General features: G+C 39.4%; 1 protein-coding gene across 3 annotated transcripts in view; it reads left to right on the plus strand.

Moving 5' to 3' along the window:
- The first annotated feature begins 77 nt into the window (after positions 1–77).
- LOC120534433 (butyrophilin subfamily 2 member A2-like) overlaps positions 78–14,645 on the plus strand; it is a 74,431-nt gene continuing 59,863 nt past the window's right edge. Inside the window, exon 1 of one of the 3 annotated variants that reach the window (XM_039762024.1) lies at positions 78–270. Coding sequence is in view for 1 of the 3 variants with exons in the window: in XM_039762008.1 (XP_039617942.1) it covers positions 9,285–9,307 (23 nt within the window). In the remaining 2 variants the exon portion in view is untranslated. Of the gene's footprint in view, positions 271–9,008; positions 9,054–9,269; positions 9,308–14,645 lie in introns of those variants that run through there. The other 2 variants (XM_039762015.1, XM_039762008.1) reach the window with 2 other exon arrangements.

A 14,645-nucleotide genomic window follows, 5' to 3' on the forward strand; every position in this document is an offset into this window, starting at 1 on the left:
TTTCCTAGAAACGCACCTATCATTATATCGTCACTAGCCTACTGATTGGCCTAAAGACTAATAAGCCACGCCTCTCACGTATGACATTTTGTTAATTTCAACAGCCTGAAGACCTCTGTTAAGGGTAAATTCGATTCCTGTGTTAGTTATATCTTCTAAATCACATCAGGCGGAGACGAAGTACTGTACTGACTTACGTTCACATGGCTAGTCTCCGGTGTCTGCGCTTTGTGTTGAGCGTGGCTTGGCACAGCGACGTTTTCAGATCAGGTAGGTGCCGCGTTCATTTGTACGCCGAATGACATGCCGTACATGTAGCAGCTGAGCGGACGCGAGTGTTACTTTTCCTTTTTTAACTGTTACATTTTAAAAATATTTCAAAAAAGTATGGTTTTACTTTTATTATAATTGTGATGTCCTGATGATATTCCTATGTGGGACATAATCATATTTATGTTGTGGATCCAATGCACCTGTCGTCTTTTAGTTTCCATGCATTAGACATACACGGGTGCAAAACACAATGACTCACAGAATTTCGAACTCTAGTTCTCTCCCTTTAGTCGTCGCTTACCAAGACTGCATAATTTTTGGCTTGACTTTAGGTTTATGTGTCCGTAATCTGTTGGAAAAGTCATGTTCGTGGCACTTTTTTTTTTTTTTGTATATTTTTTTTTTCGCTTGGCCCGCGAAATTCAAATGAGACAGGAAAACGTAAGTACTATACTAGATATACAAAAATATCAGATGATGAAGTAAATAGACTTGTGGTTGCTATAAATCCACAAAAAATCCCGAAGTGAACAGACTTGTGGTCGTTACGTATTGGCCCGGTTCTGCCGGTCGTGCAAACGGTTCATGTACGAAGGCGGCCGAACATAGCCGCCCTCAACAAAACGCAGGCTCGGCGCGGGGCTCGTCTTTTCACGTTGAATGTCGGTAACTTGCTTCAAAGAAGAACGGGCAAGTCATAACACGTGAATTGTGACAGCTCAGGTACGCAGCACATCAATCAAAAGTTTTTGTAGTGTTCAGTTGTTGTTTCTACAATCTTTTTGATATTGTTAAAAGCGCAAGTTTAAATATAATTTTGGAAGTCGTTTTACCTGTAAAATGGGAGGTAAAGTATTACATATCTAGTTCATACGGTTTGGCATAAAGGGACTGTATTAATATAAATTAACTTGTAATATTTTTCCTTAACTTTAGCGTGATGTGAAGAAATAGACTTTTGCTAAATTTTGTATTTGTGAGAATATGAGGCGAGGTCTTTTTCAAGAAAATTAAGTCTATAATCGGCACTCGCTTTATATTCGGAATTTTACTGATAGATTAATTAAACTTGTCGCCGATTCGTTAAATAAGTCACGTTTTATTCTACCTACGAAGAAATTTTCTTTATTTTTTTTGACATTAAGGAAATTGAGAATAATTATTTAGTTTAGAAAATGAGTTAAAGTATTATAGGGTGATGGGCGGCTGAAATTAAATGGCACGATGGCGGCTTCGTCTCTAGAACCGGGCCTGGTTATTTATAGCAACAAATTTCTGAAATGAACAGAGTTGAGCTGGCAATATCCACGCATAAACACCCAGAAATTCATAGAACTGCTTTTAATAAACATGTATGCATCTTTCAGTATCACTTCCGAACGGCTGGAGCGATTTTCATGAAACTTGCAACACATGTTACAGTTGGCTGGTTCCGAGATAACATGCATACAAGACAAGCACATTAGTGAGTCTTCATTGTTAATTCATTTTTAAAGTGTTTTTTTTAAAAAAAACACTTTCCTTCCTGCAACGCTGGGTATTTCAGCTAGTTTAATTATAATACGCACATTTATTAGATTATAATTCTAATAAAGACATTCTTGTCGGATCCATGAATATTAAATAACTATATTGTTGTACATCAAAATAAAATTTGTAACCCCATGGAATGTGTTGCAAAAGTGGGGAATCAAATTATCACCTTTTGAAGGCTTGCCAATGCTTATTAAAAGTTTAGTGTTTGATTTACATCTGGATTCTGGTCATTTTCTCAGTGCAAAAATAAAATGGTGTGTTTCAAAGGACATTGTTTGGTGCAAAAAGAAAAATGGAAGATAATTTCTTGCCAAATTTTAAAGTGCAAACTTGCACATGGCTGCATTGGCCATCAATTGATAATTCTCAATGTAAATGGAAATTCTTATTGGATGGTACAGGTGTAGAGGTTAATATAAAAGACTTTGGAAATCATTTCATACCATCAGTTAATACTGAAGACCATCTTTTTGAGTTAATTAAATGTGGTGAATACAAAGGAGAAAAAATAACTGAGCAAGGAAGAAGCTGATCAGGGTCATCACCCAGAAACCAACAGGAAACTTAAAGGAGATGCATTAATGTTTTGCAATAACTTGCCAACCCATGCATATTACAAACTTTTCACATTTTTGACAAGTCTGACACATTTTGCTGGGCATATGTAATTTCTTACAAAAAAGAACATTTAAGAAGGCATATATTTTGCAAGAAGACATATTCATTCTTACAAAAATATGTTAAAGTTTATTATGAACAGGTGAGGCCGATGAACATTCTAGCATCAGCTCTGAAAGGTATTTCTGGTGGAAAGGCTGCACAGTTAATCACTCAAAGACCACAACATCTGCTATCGAAAGTGGTGTTAGTAGGATCGTGCAATGAGTTTGCGTCATTTCAGTGAAAAGTGTAGTTCTGAGCAGGATATAGAGAGGCACATTGTAAAGGAAAATATTCAGAAAAGAATGGTATAAAAAAGGGAGGGAGTCCAGTGTGTTGGTTGGTCCAGTCAGAGCCCAGAAGTCGGTTGTGTAGTAAAGTTGTAGACCTGCTTAAAATGGTCTGTATACAGAGGATCACCCTTGTACAGTGCCAACTGACTGGTAAGTTGCATTAACTTTTAGTGTGCCCTTAGTGCCGCACTGACAGCTTGAAAGACGCAAGCTTTTTTCTGCTCTCTCAATGTTTTTACACACTTTTCACCAGCAGATGGAACCAGAGAGCTCCTTAACATGAACATACTTATGCAAACACATGCTTATGAACACATCCTTTTGGCAGCATGTGTTCAAAGCAGTAACTATTCCAAATGCATTGTCAGATGGAATCACGTGGGAAGTTTGATCACTGTTAATAACTTGGTCACAGACAATCCTGAACAAATTGAACAAATGCCAAAGGAGCACCATGCAAGGCAAGTTATTTTAATCTCTTTCAGTGCTTTGCATTTACATGTCTCCTGTAGCATTATTTCAGATGCTTTATACATATCAAGTGCTTTATAAATATGCATGTTTACACCTAGACAGCCTAGTGCCAATTTTTGTAAGTTCTTTTGTTTATACAGTAATTTTATGTTTTTCTACAATCATTAAATGAAGTAAATAAGCTTCATTATGCATTCAAATTTCAACATTTGCTGATAGGCTGGGTTGTATTGTTTCAATCGTTAAGGGTTAGTCACAGGCATCTAGAGGTATGCATGAGGGAGGTACTTGCTGTTACCCAGTAGTGATCCCACTTTAATTCATCAATGATGGTTACTCCAAGGAAATTTTATTCACTATTTCCACAGCATCCCCTCCAATGTAAATTTCAGTGTTAATCCACTTTCTGAAGTCAATGACTGGGTCCTTGATTTTCTTGTGCAAGTCAACTTCATCACTATTGGTGATCAGGCCCAGGATGTTGGTGTCATTATCACATTTAATGATGGACTTGGCACCGTGTCTGGACACAAACTTATACTGGGAGCTCAGCACACTACCCTGTGGAGTGGTAGTTTTGAAGGTCAGCATGAAGGATGTGATGCCGGCAATCTGCAAAGCTGAGGTCTTTTTTTTTTAATTAAGTCCAAAATCTAATTGTACTAGGTGGCGCTAAGTCCCAAATGCTGTAGTTTGGTGAGCAGTTTTGTTAGTACAACACTGTTAAACACTAAGCTGTCTTAGTCTATAAACATAAAACCTGAACAGCAGTTTTAAAGTTATCCGATGTTCCAGAATGATATGGAGTGCAAGAAATAAGAGAACTGCTGTAACAATGTGCATCTTGGAGATGGTGATGGGGAGAAATGTTGTGTACTAATTTAAACCAGTTAGTGAGCAGTCTAACCAATTTGGTGCAGTAGTTTAATGTTATAAACCGAGTGCCTGCAGATATCATACACACTGTTACAGGCGTGAAAAACGTGAATAAACAGAAACATATACAGTAATCCCTCCTCGGTCATGGGGGTTGCGTTCCAGAACCCCCCGCCATAGGTGAAAATCCGTGAAGTAGAAACCATATGTTTGTATGGTTATTTTTATATATTTTAAGCCCTTATAAACTCTCCCACACTGTTTATAAATATTCCCCGCAGAGTTATACAGCATAATCCCTTTGTATTCTCTTAGATATTAGATAAGATTCATTGAAATTATGTATGTAAACAAACTGTTTATATACAGTAAAACCTAAATATTATTTTAAAGATATTGAGCGTCTTCAATATCATGTTACAGACATTATGATAGACAGGCCACCAACAATAAATACATACAATGCAAAAAAAATTGTATACAGTAAATGTGTGTACAGTGACACTAAACGTACATGCATGTACTAAGTACTGTAAGTAGAAAACTAATTATGGTTACTCGCCAACAATGACACGACAACTTGTCCGATAACGAGTTTAATTTTACTGCACAACAAAGGAGAGCATTACAGCCCTTCTAAAGGAGCCTCTTCAGGCGACTGTGTAGCACTGCCGTTGTTCTTCTTCCGGCAGGCTTCAATCCAAATCCCTAAAGCAGATTCCATCCGTACTACTGCCTTATTACGTCCACTTATAACTTGTCTTGCACCCTGGTTAAAAGGACACTGCACCCGTAGATCTTATATTCTTTTCCTCCTTTTTAAATAAAAAGAATCATGGACTCATTGATACCGTAATGGAGTCCTACAGCGGTGTAGCTTTTCCCTTCCTTCAACATATCCAAAACTTTTACCTTTTCGGCAATCGTTAACATCTTACGTTGGCACTTGGGCACGGCCCCTGAAGCAGTAGGAGGAGCAGATCGTTTTGGAGCCATAATGAAGGGCTTGACTACGCACAAAGATATACACAAAAGAGCACAAAAGTTAACTCTTTACACAGCAAAACACATTGATGCTGAATGAGCGAGACGAGACTTCCTGGTTAACGACGCGGAATCGAATTCGGCGCTCCGTCGCTGAGCCAGTCAACACACAAGAACTTAACTGCGTGCTCTGATTGGTTAGTTTCTCAACCATCCGCTAATAGCATCCTTTGTTTGAAATCAACTGGGCAAACCAACTGAGGAAGCATATACCGGAAGTAAAATGACCCATTGTCTGCAGAACCAGCGAAAAATCAGCGTTCTATATTTAGGTATGCTTGCATATAGTGGTGCAACGGATCAAAAAACTCGCCGTTCGGATCGGATCACGGTTTTAAGTCACGGATCAATTTTCGGATCAGCAAAAAAAAAAAAAGACGACAAATTTAACTCTCCATTAATTTAGTAAAGTATTTTTTGCCCATTAAACAACATTCAACTCAAGACTCATTCCACTTAATTATATAAATACAAATTAAGGTGCAATATAGGGCATGATAACTATTTCCTTTTATGTGGACACAATAAAAAAACAACGTTAAATGCAATTTAAGGCATCATTGCTTCTTACTTTGAACATAGAGAGAGAAATAAAAACTAGTTTATGACCACATCATCAAAAAAGAAGAAAGCAAAGCAGACCTGAGCGCTTAATTTCAATTATTTTTTTCAAAAACATGCGGATGTCTACATTTTCTGGGGAAAGTGTAGATCTCTTTGCTGTAACTATGTCCCCTGCTTTTGAGAACACCCTCTCGCTAGACACTGAAGTGCCGGGCACAGCAAGATGGTGTCTTGCCATTGTGGCAAGGTGAGGTGTTGACCATGTCCTTCTGTGCAAAGGTCTTGCCAAAAAGCTCCACCATTGCTGACTTCTTTTGAGGAGATGTGTCTGCTCCTGTTGGTGCTGCATATTGATGCTTCAGGGAAAGTTACATTATTGATTAAAACTTTTTTTAAATGATGCTGGAAGTTTGTTGAGCTCCTCTGCTAAAACTGCTACCGCTGTGCATGACCACGCGTATGAAGCGGCAAACCGGACAAAAGTCGAGCGAAAATGCGTGAGACAGGTTGAGAGAGTGTACGAGAGACACGCGCACAATACAGTGGAACTTTTTTTGTTTCGGATCTTCGGATCACGTGCGTACCGAACCGTGGACAGGAATCGATTTGGATCACGGATCAACAGTGATCCGTTGCACCACTACTTACATATAAAATCCGTGCTAGAGTGAAGCTTTGAAAGTCGAAACGCGATATACTGAGGGATTACTGTATTGTAAACACTACAAAAGACAAATCAAAACGCACACATTTATATATATATATATGCACACATAGTATATATAAAATCTTGATTTGGAGTAAAGTATAACATGGTGTTGAATCAATTGTACATAACTTAGTAAGTTGCTATAATGTCACAGAGTGTGACCTGTAGGGGGTATCTCAGAGCTCCATACCCTAGACACTACACCCACACAAGTACCTGGCTCATACATGAGTTTATTTTAAAAAAAGTAACTTACACACACACTTTTCTAGTAGTAAACATATTTTTTTTTCTTGTTTCTTCTCCCTTAATTTTCTTCCTCACTACTTATAATTCAGACTTTCTCAGTCAGATGAGGTGGCCCCTTTTACACTAGACCTGGAAGCACTTCCAGCTCAGGAGAAATCCTTTAAGTAAGGAAACCCATTCTCAGCAGTTCCCTTCGGCAGCACCCATGGAACCCAGCACTACTGTTTAACATTACTACAATTCACAGGTTGCCCTGCAGGTGTGTTAAAAGTAATCCAGCTAAGTGATGCTGCCACCTAACAGCTTAAGGATGTATACAGCTTTGAAAGACATTCCCCACTGTCTTTCCATTGCAGTGTCCTGGACAGGAAAGAAAACAAACTATCACAGTCGGGAAGTCCATTCATGTCCTCTGTTCATTATATGGGTTCTTTAATATATACAGAAAACGTCTTTGCATCCTATAAATAATTACATTCCAGCTACACATTTCTTTCACTATCTTCAAATCAGGAAATTGTTTAACAGAACCTTCCAGATTTTCCTCATTTTGCACCCTCATCCATGCTGGAAAAATATTGCTCAATCTCAAGGACTTAGACACTATCTCTACAATATATAAAATCATTTTACATTCCCTCCCTTTCAAAGATCTAAGAGGACACTCGGAAAAAGATCTCTCAATTTAATATATCAGAAAAGGAGTGGAAAGTAGCAATGCAGAGAATTCACTTGAGCTCCATATGCACAAAGCATACAATTATACAACTCAAAATTATATATTGAGCACATCTGTCTCGACTAAAACTCTCCAAAATGTTTCCATGGCATGATCCAACCTGCGAACGCTACAACCTAGTCCCAGCCTCACTGGGTCACATGTTCTGGGCCTGCACCAAATTAACATTATTCTGGACACAAACAAATTGTGATTGCATTCACTACACTTTTGGCAAGCAGACTTATTCTGATAAACTGGAAGAACCCAAACTCTCCTCTTAAGTCAGTGGGAAACTGATGTGTTATACTATTTGAAATTGGAAAAAATCAAATACTCGGAGGATCCGTATAGATTTTTTTCAAAACATGGCAGGATCTAATCAGTAATATTTTTAAATAAGCTCATAAAGCACAGAGAATTTATTAATTTAGGCATGTTTACGAGCCTTAAATTTCACACCATTTGGCTTGCTCGCTCTCTCTCTCAGGGGTGGGGATCGATTTGTCCTTCACTCAATTTTTCTTTTTGTAAAAACTTGATTGAATTGTATGGATTGCAATAAAATTAATAAAAAGAAGGAAAAAAATATGGGTTCTTTAAGTAGCCAGGGAACCATCGAAAGCACTCCATCCCTTGTTAGAAATCATTCAGAAAGTGCACAAAAACCTAAAAATGTCTTAAGTGCTCTGAAGTTTTTTTAAAAAAAAAACACAAATATTTACTAATACAGTGGTGTACAAACGTATGCAGTCCCCTTGAAAGTCATTTATAATTTTCAGCATGACAAAATATTTGTACACCTTTTTATCCATTTAGTCTCCAAAAATCAACATAAACAATTTTCTGTAGATATTTAACTGAAGTAAGTATAAGTATTCAAGCCCTACACATTTAATACTTTGTTGAGAACTCCTTTGCTGCCATAACAGCCTTGATTCTTTTGGTGTAAGTGTACCAGTTTTGCACATTGTTCAGGAGTGATTCTTCTCCATTCTTCTTGGCAGAATTTATAGAGCTTCTCTAGGTTGATGGGATGGCGCCTCTGGACAGCAGTTTCCAAATAGTGCCACAGATTCTCAATAGGGTTAAGATCAGGGGGGTATTTTCCATCCGTCGCTTAAATCATCTGAGATCAGATGCCTCATCTTAAATGAGTTAATGTCGGTGAAACTCATCCGGGATATGTCAGTTTTTCAAGCAAAGCTGTGTAGTAGATTAGTCTAGCTGGATCTAATCATTCGAGATGAATTCGCTTGCCCGTGCTGATTGAAAAGCCTGTATATATTGAGTCTAGAAAACATGATCAGCAAGTCTTTGATAGGCTGTAACAAAATGACGAAAGAACAGGCACTTTTTTTTTTAATAACACAAGTGGAGCAGGACCTTTTTATTTGAAGGATATGAAGAATTTCAAGATTTAATATGCACAAGGGGTAACGCTGCAAAAGCAGCCCAAACTAGAAAAGACAGCTGGCAAAAAGTGGCTGACAAATTACACGCTAAGTAGTGTGCATTGTACTTAATTAATGCAGTGTTTCATTTCCTATGTGTCAGATTAATTATTATTTAATATGTCTTAATTCCAGATCAAACGTGAGCACAAGGAGAACATGGGGACAGGTTAAAGTGAAGTACAAGAATATACTTCAAACTGGTAAATATTGGTATATAACTATTTAAAGAATTGTTGACATAAAGAATCATATATAATATAAAAAAACATTACTTTTAAAGCTAATAAGAAGGCAGACAAGCAAAAAACAGGTGGAGGTCCACGCGGTCTAGACCTAACCCCTGCAGAAGAGTTGGCTCTCCAGCAAAATGCCCATCGCTCTGTCTCTGAGGGCATTCCAGGGGGAAGCTCCTCCTCAGAACCAGTGGCAGGATGCAGTGGTCACTTCATTTCAGGTAAAGGTTGGTCATTGCATGTATTTGTCCTCAATGTGTGCCATAGGTATGTTCCATATAGCCCTCTTTTGGGGCAGTTGCAGGGAATGTCATACAGTCATGGCTGAAATTATCGGCACTCCTGGAATTTTCCCAGAAAATGCACCATTTCTCCTACAAAATTGTTGCTATTACAAATGTTTTTGTATACACATGTTTAATTCCTTTATGTGCATTGGAACAACACAAAAAAAAAAACCAAGAAAAAAAGCCAAATCTGACATTTCACACAAAACTCAAAAACCGGGCTGGACAAAATTATTGGCACCCTCAACTTAATATCTGGTTGCACACCCTTTGGGGGGGAAGAAAATAACTGAAATCAAGTGCTTCCTATAACCATCAACAAGTTTGTTACACCTCTCAACTGGAATTTCCGACCACTCTTCTTTTGCAAACTGCTCAATGTCTCTCAGATTTGAAGGGTGCCCTCTCCCAACAACAATTTTGAGTTCTCTCCATAAGTATTCAGTCGGATTTAGATCCGGACTCATTCCTGGCCACTTCAGAACTCTCCAGTGCTTTGTCTGCAACCATTTCTGGGTGGTTTTAGAGGTATGTTTGGGGTCATTGTCCTGCTGGAACACCCATGACCTCTGACACTGGGCCCTACATTGCGCCCCAATATCTTTTGGTAGTCTTCAGATTTCATGATGCTTTGCACACAGTCAAGGCATCTAGTGCCAGAGGCAGCAAAACATCCCCAAAATATCTTAGAACCTTTACCATGTTTGACTGTTCTTTTCTTTGTAGGTCTCCTTCTGTTTTCTGTAAACCGTAGAATGATGAGCTTTACCAGCTTTACCAAAAAGCTCTACCTTGGTCTCATCTGCCCACAAGACGTTCGCCCAGGAGGATTTTGGCTTCCTCAAGTACATTTTGGCAAACTCCAGTCTGGCTTTTTTATGTTTCTGTGTCAGCAGTGGGGTCCTCCTGGCTCTCCTGCCATAGTGTTTCATTTCGTTCAGACGTCGACGGATAGTTTGAGCTGACACTGTTGCACCCTGAGTCTGCAGAACAGCTTGAATATGTTTTGAAGTTGATTGGAGCTGTTTATCCACCATTCAGACTATCCTTCGTTGCAGTCTTTTATCAATTTTTCTCTTCCGTCCACATCCAGGGAGATTAGCTACAGTGCCATGTGTTGTGAACTTTTTTATTATGTTGTGCACAGTGGACAAAGGAACATGAAGATCTCTGGAGATGGACTTGTAGCCTTGAGATTGTTGATATTTTTCCACAATTTTTGTTCTGAAGTCCTCAGACAATTCTATGCTCTTCTTTCTGTTTTCCATGCTTAGTGTGGCACACTCAGACACACAACAGAAAAGTTGAGTCAACCTTTCTCCATTTTAACTGGCTTCAGGTGTGGTTGCTATATTGCCAGCACCTGTTTCTTGCCACAGGCGAGTTCAAACGAGCATCATATGCTTGAAATAAAACGATTTACCCACAATTTTGAAAACGTGCCAGTAATTTTGTCCAGCCCATTTTTGGAGTTCTGTGTGACATGATGTCAGATTTGGCTTTTTTCTTTTTTTTTTTGTGTTCCAATGCACATAAAGGAAATAAACATGTGTACAGTGATCCCTCGCTATATCGCGCTTCGACTTTCACGGCTTCACTCCATCGCGGATTTTAAATGTAAGCATATCTAAATATATATCACGGATTTTTAGCTGGTTACAGATTTCTGCGGACAATGGGTCTTTTAATTTATGGTACACGCTTCCTCAGTTTGTTTGCCCAGTTGATTTCATACAAGGGACTCTATTGGCGGATGGCTTAGAAGCTACCCAATCAGAGCATGTATTATGTATTAAATAAAACTCCTCAATGATATACGATATGCTTCCCGCGTGGTGCTTGATTGTTTGCTTTTCTCTGTCTATCTCACTCTCTGTGACATTACCTGCGCCTGACGGAGGGGGTGTGAGCAGAGGGGCTGTTTGCATAGAGGCCGTTTGCCTAGAGGATACGGACGCTCCTCTAAAAAATGCAGCTTTATCGCGGTGCTTCGGCATACTTAAAAAGCCCAACAGCACGTATTGATTTTTTGATTGTTTGCTTTTCTCTCTCTCTCTCTCTCTCTCACTCACATTCTCTGCTCCTGACACGCATTCCTTGAAGAGGAAGATATGTTTGCATTTTCTAATTGTGAGAAAGAACTGTCATCTCTGTCTTGTCATGGAGCAGTTTAAACTTTTGACTAAAGGGTGTTATTTCATGTCTAGGGGGCTCTAATAATGTTAACAGTGTGGGAGAGTTTATAAGGGCTTAAAAAATATAAAAATAACCATACAAACATATGGTTTCTACTTCGCGGATTTTCATCTATCGCGGTGGGTTCTGGAACGCAATCCCCGCAATCGAGGAGGGATTACTGTATACCAAACCATTTGTACTTGTAACAATTTTCTGGTAGAAATTGTGCATTTTCTGGGAAAATTCCAGGGGTGCTAATAATTTCGGCCATGACTGTATCCCTAGAACTTGTGTCTGACCAATGAGATATTGACGAAGGTCAAATATTTGATAAAGACACTTTGTCTGATTATTCATCAGGAGGAGAGGTGCATTTTCCAAATAATGTTTGATCAAACTCCACTCTGCTCAGTCCCATGTGCCCCAATCACATTTGGAAATCCTGGGTAATGAGAATGTTAGGCTGATTGTGAGATTCTTTATGGAACTGTGGGTGTTTTGCCTGTGTACCTGCAATGGCATGAAACCGCTCTTTTATTGTCTGCGCACGCAGGTGTTCAGGAAACACTATCAAAACCCAAAGGAAATATTTCAGAGCCAAACAGACTTTACGAATTGCCTGGCAGACTGCACTTTTAGATAGCACTTTATATACTGTAGGCAATGCGGAAAATCTATTTGCAAAAATCCTCAAAGCAATGCATACTGTCTGTGTGGCTGTGAGAGCCCGACTTCACCTAGTTTGACTTTGAATATAAGGTGCTACTAAATCTCTGTGGTACAATATTCCCCTTCGGCTAAAGCGGTATTTTTTGAAAAGAATTTCCTTTGGGAGCAATAAAGGATCTTGCCGATCGCGCAAAACCCTCTCTATATAAAATTCGGTTCTTATAATTTGCGCACCAATATCAATTGGTCGCTCATTCATGAACGGTGAAGCCATGACTGAATGAATTCCATGCATGGATACTGATTACCGTAGATACTTGTGTATAAGTCGAAACATTTATGCCTTAAAATTCATTCAAAAAAGCCGTGTCAACTTATCTGCGGGGCAACACAATTTTCCATAGAATTTGGGTAATGGCACAGTGCTTTTATTTAAAACAGTCAATCAAAATCAGTGTTCAAAGTAAACAGTGCAGTGATTCAAAAGAACTCTTCATTAAATAAAAAATCCATAAAGCAAACATGGAGGTTTAAAAATCAATAAAATTGAAAAACAATCCTTTAAAAACCCAGCCTAGCACCCAGGCTGCCACACAGCTGCCAGCGAGCACTCATTCGCTCTCTCGCCCGCCCACTCGCAAACCCACTCTCTCTCCTGCTTTCTCAAGCCCCCTCTGTCTTTCTTTCTCTTCCTTGTGTGTGTTTTTTTTTTTTTGTTTTGTTTTTTGTTTTTAAATCCGTTTTGGCTTCCACGCCTGTGAGCGCTCGTTCGCTCGCCCGCCCACTCGCAAACCCTCTCTCTCTCTTTCTCTCTCCTGCTTTCTCCAGCCCCCTCCGTCTTTCTTTCTCTTCCTTGGTTTTTGTGTGTGTGGTTATTTTACTCCGTTTTTCCTTCCTCTCTAACTGACTCGCGCTTCTCATTATATGCAGAGAGTACATAGCAGCTGCAGCACATTAGCCACAGGAACAATCACGGATGTGGGCAGTCCCTCACCTGTGCACTAGGTGAGAAACGGCCACACCGCTGATCGCCCTGCGGCTTGCTAAGTCACGAGCGCGGTGATTATTTAAAAACTAAAATGGCTTTTGCTAAGAGATCTGTGGACCCATAACACCACATAAGCCTTTGTTGGAATTTCAAGCATCGGCTGGCAGGTGTATGAGGTTTATGAACAGATATGGGTTGTGCCTTCATCAGCGAACAAAAATCACGCAGAAGCTGCCGAAAGATCTAGAAGAAAAGGTCAGTTCCTTTCAATTTATTATCAAGCAAAGACAAAGGCATGACTTTGATTTCAGTAACATTGGTAACATGGATTAAACGCCAATGACATTTGATATGCCGGGGAATCGAACTGTAGCAGGTATCGGTGAGAAGACCATACTTCTTAAGACAATGGGCCATGAAAAAAAACACGTTTTACCCTCGACTTGTACGCGGGTCATAGCAAATTTCGTAATTTTGGGCTTAAAAAATACACTCGACTAATACTCGAGTATCTATGGTAAGTGTGTGAGCTAATCCTTGTTTACATAGAACAAATCTGCTCCGAGCAGGTTTGAGGATTTGGATGTGCTGCTAAGACAACACATCCAGCAAGAATTTCGAAAAAACCGACACATCCAGGATCATGCCAAATCGTCAACAATTCCATCTGGCTAAACAAGTAATCCACGTACAAAAAATACCCCCCAGGGCTTTAACATGGACATTCCAAAACATTCACCTTTGTGTGTTTGAGCCATTCCTGTAACATCCATTTCAAATCGGTCTATAGGTTTACAGGTAGCCATGTTTAAGTAAGTACCTGAAATTAGCAATATAATAGTCACTTGTGGAAGTCCATCCATCCATTATCCAATCCGCTATATCCTAACTACAGGGTATCTGCTGGAGCCAATCCCAGCCAACACAGGGCACAAGGCAGGAAACAAACCCCGGACAGGGTGCACACACACCCTAGGGACAATTTAGAATCACCAATGCACCTAACCTGCATGTCTTTGGACTGTGAGAGGAAACCGGAGTGCCGGAGGAAATCCACGCAGACACGGGGAGAACATGCAGACTCCACGTAGGGAGGACCCAGGAAGCAAACCCGGGCCTCCTAACTGTGAGGCAGCAGTGCTACCCACTGTGCCACCATGCAGCCTTTGTGGAAGTCAAAAGTCACCATTTCAAACAGTATTTGCATAATTGTTCCACATTTCATATGCACACCTTTAGCAGTTTTAAACATTCACCTACACATACTGTATTTTAATTCAAATGCTACATGTACAAAATTATACTTAATTTAAATTGTTTACCTGAAGCAAATGATCCCTCCATTCTTGACACATTGATTGCTGAATGAAAAAAAAAATCACATTTAAAGCTTTGCCTGTGTCTGAGCCAGTAATAATCACTTAACTAAATACCTGA

Source organism: Polypterus senegalus, chromosome 1 (assembly GCF_016835505.1).
Source record: "Polypterus senegalus isolate Bchr_013 chromosome 1, ASM1683550v1, whole genome shotgun sequence".
Taxonomy (NCBI): Eukaryota; Metazoa; Chordata; class Cladistia; order Polypteriformes; family Polypteridae; genus Polypterus; species Polypterus senegalus.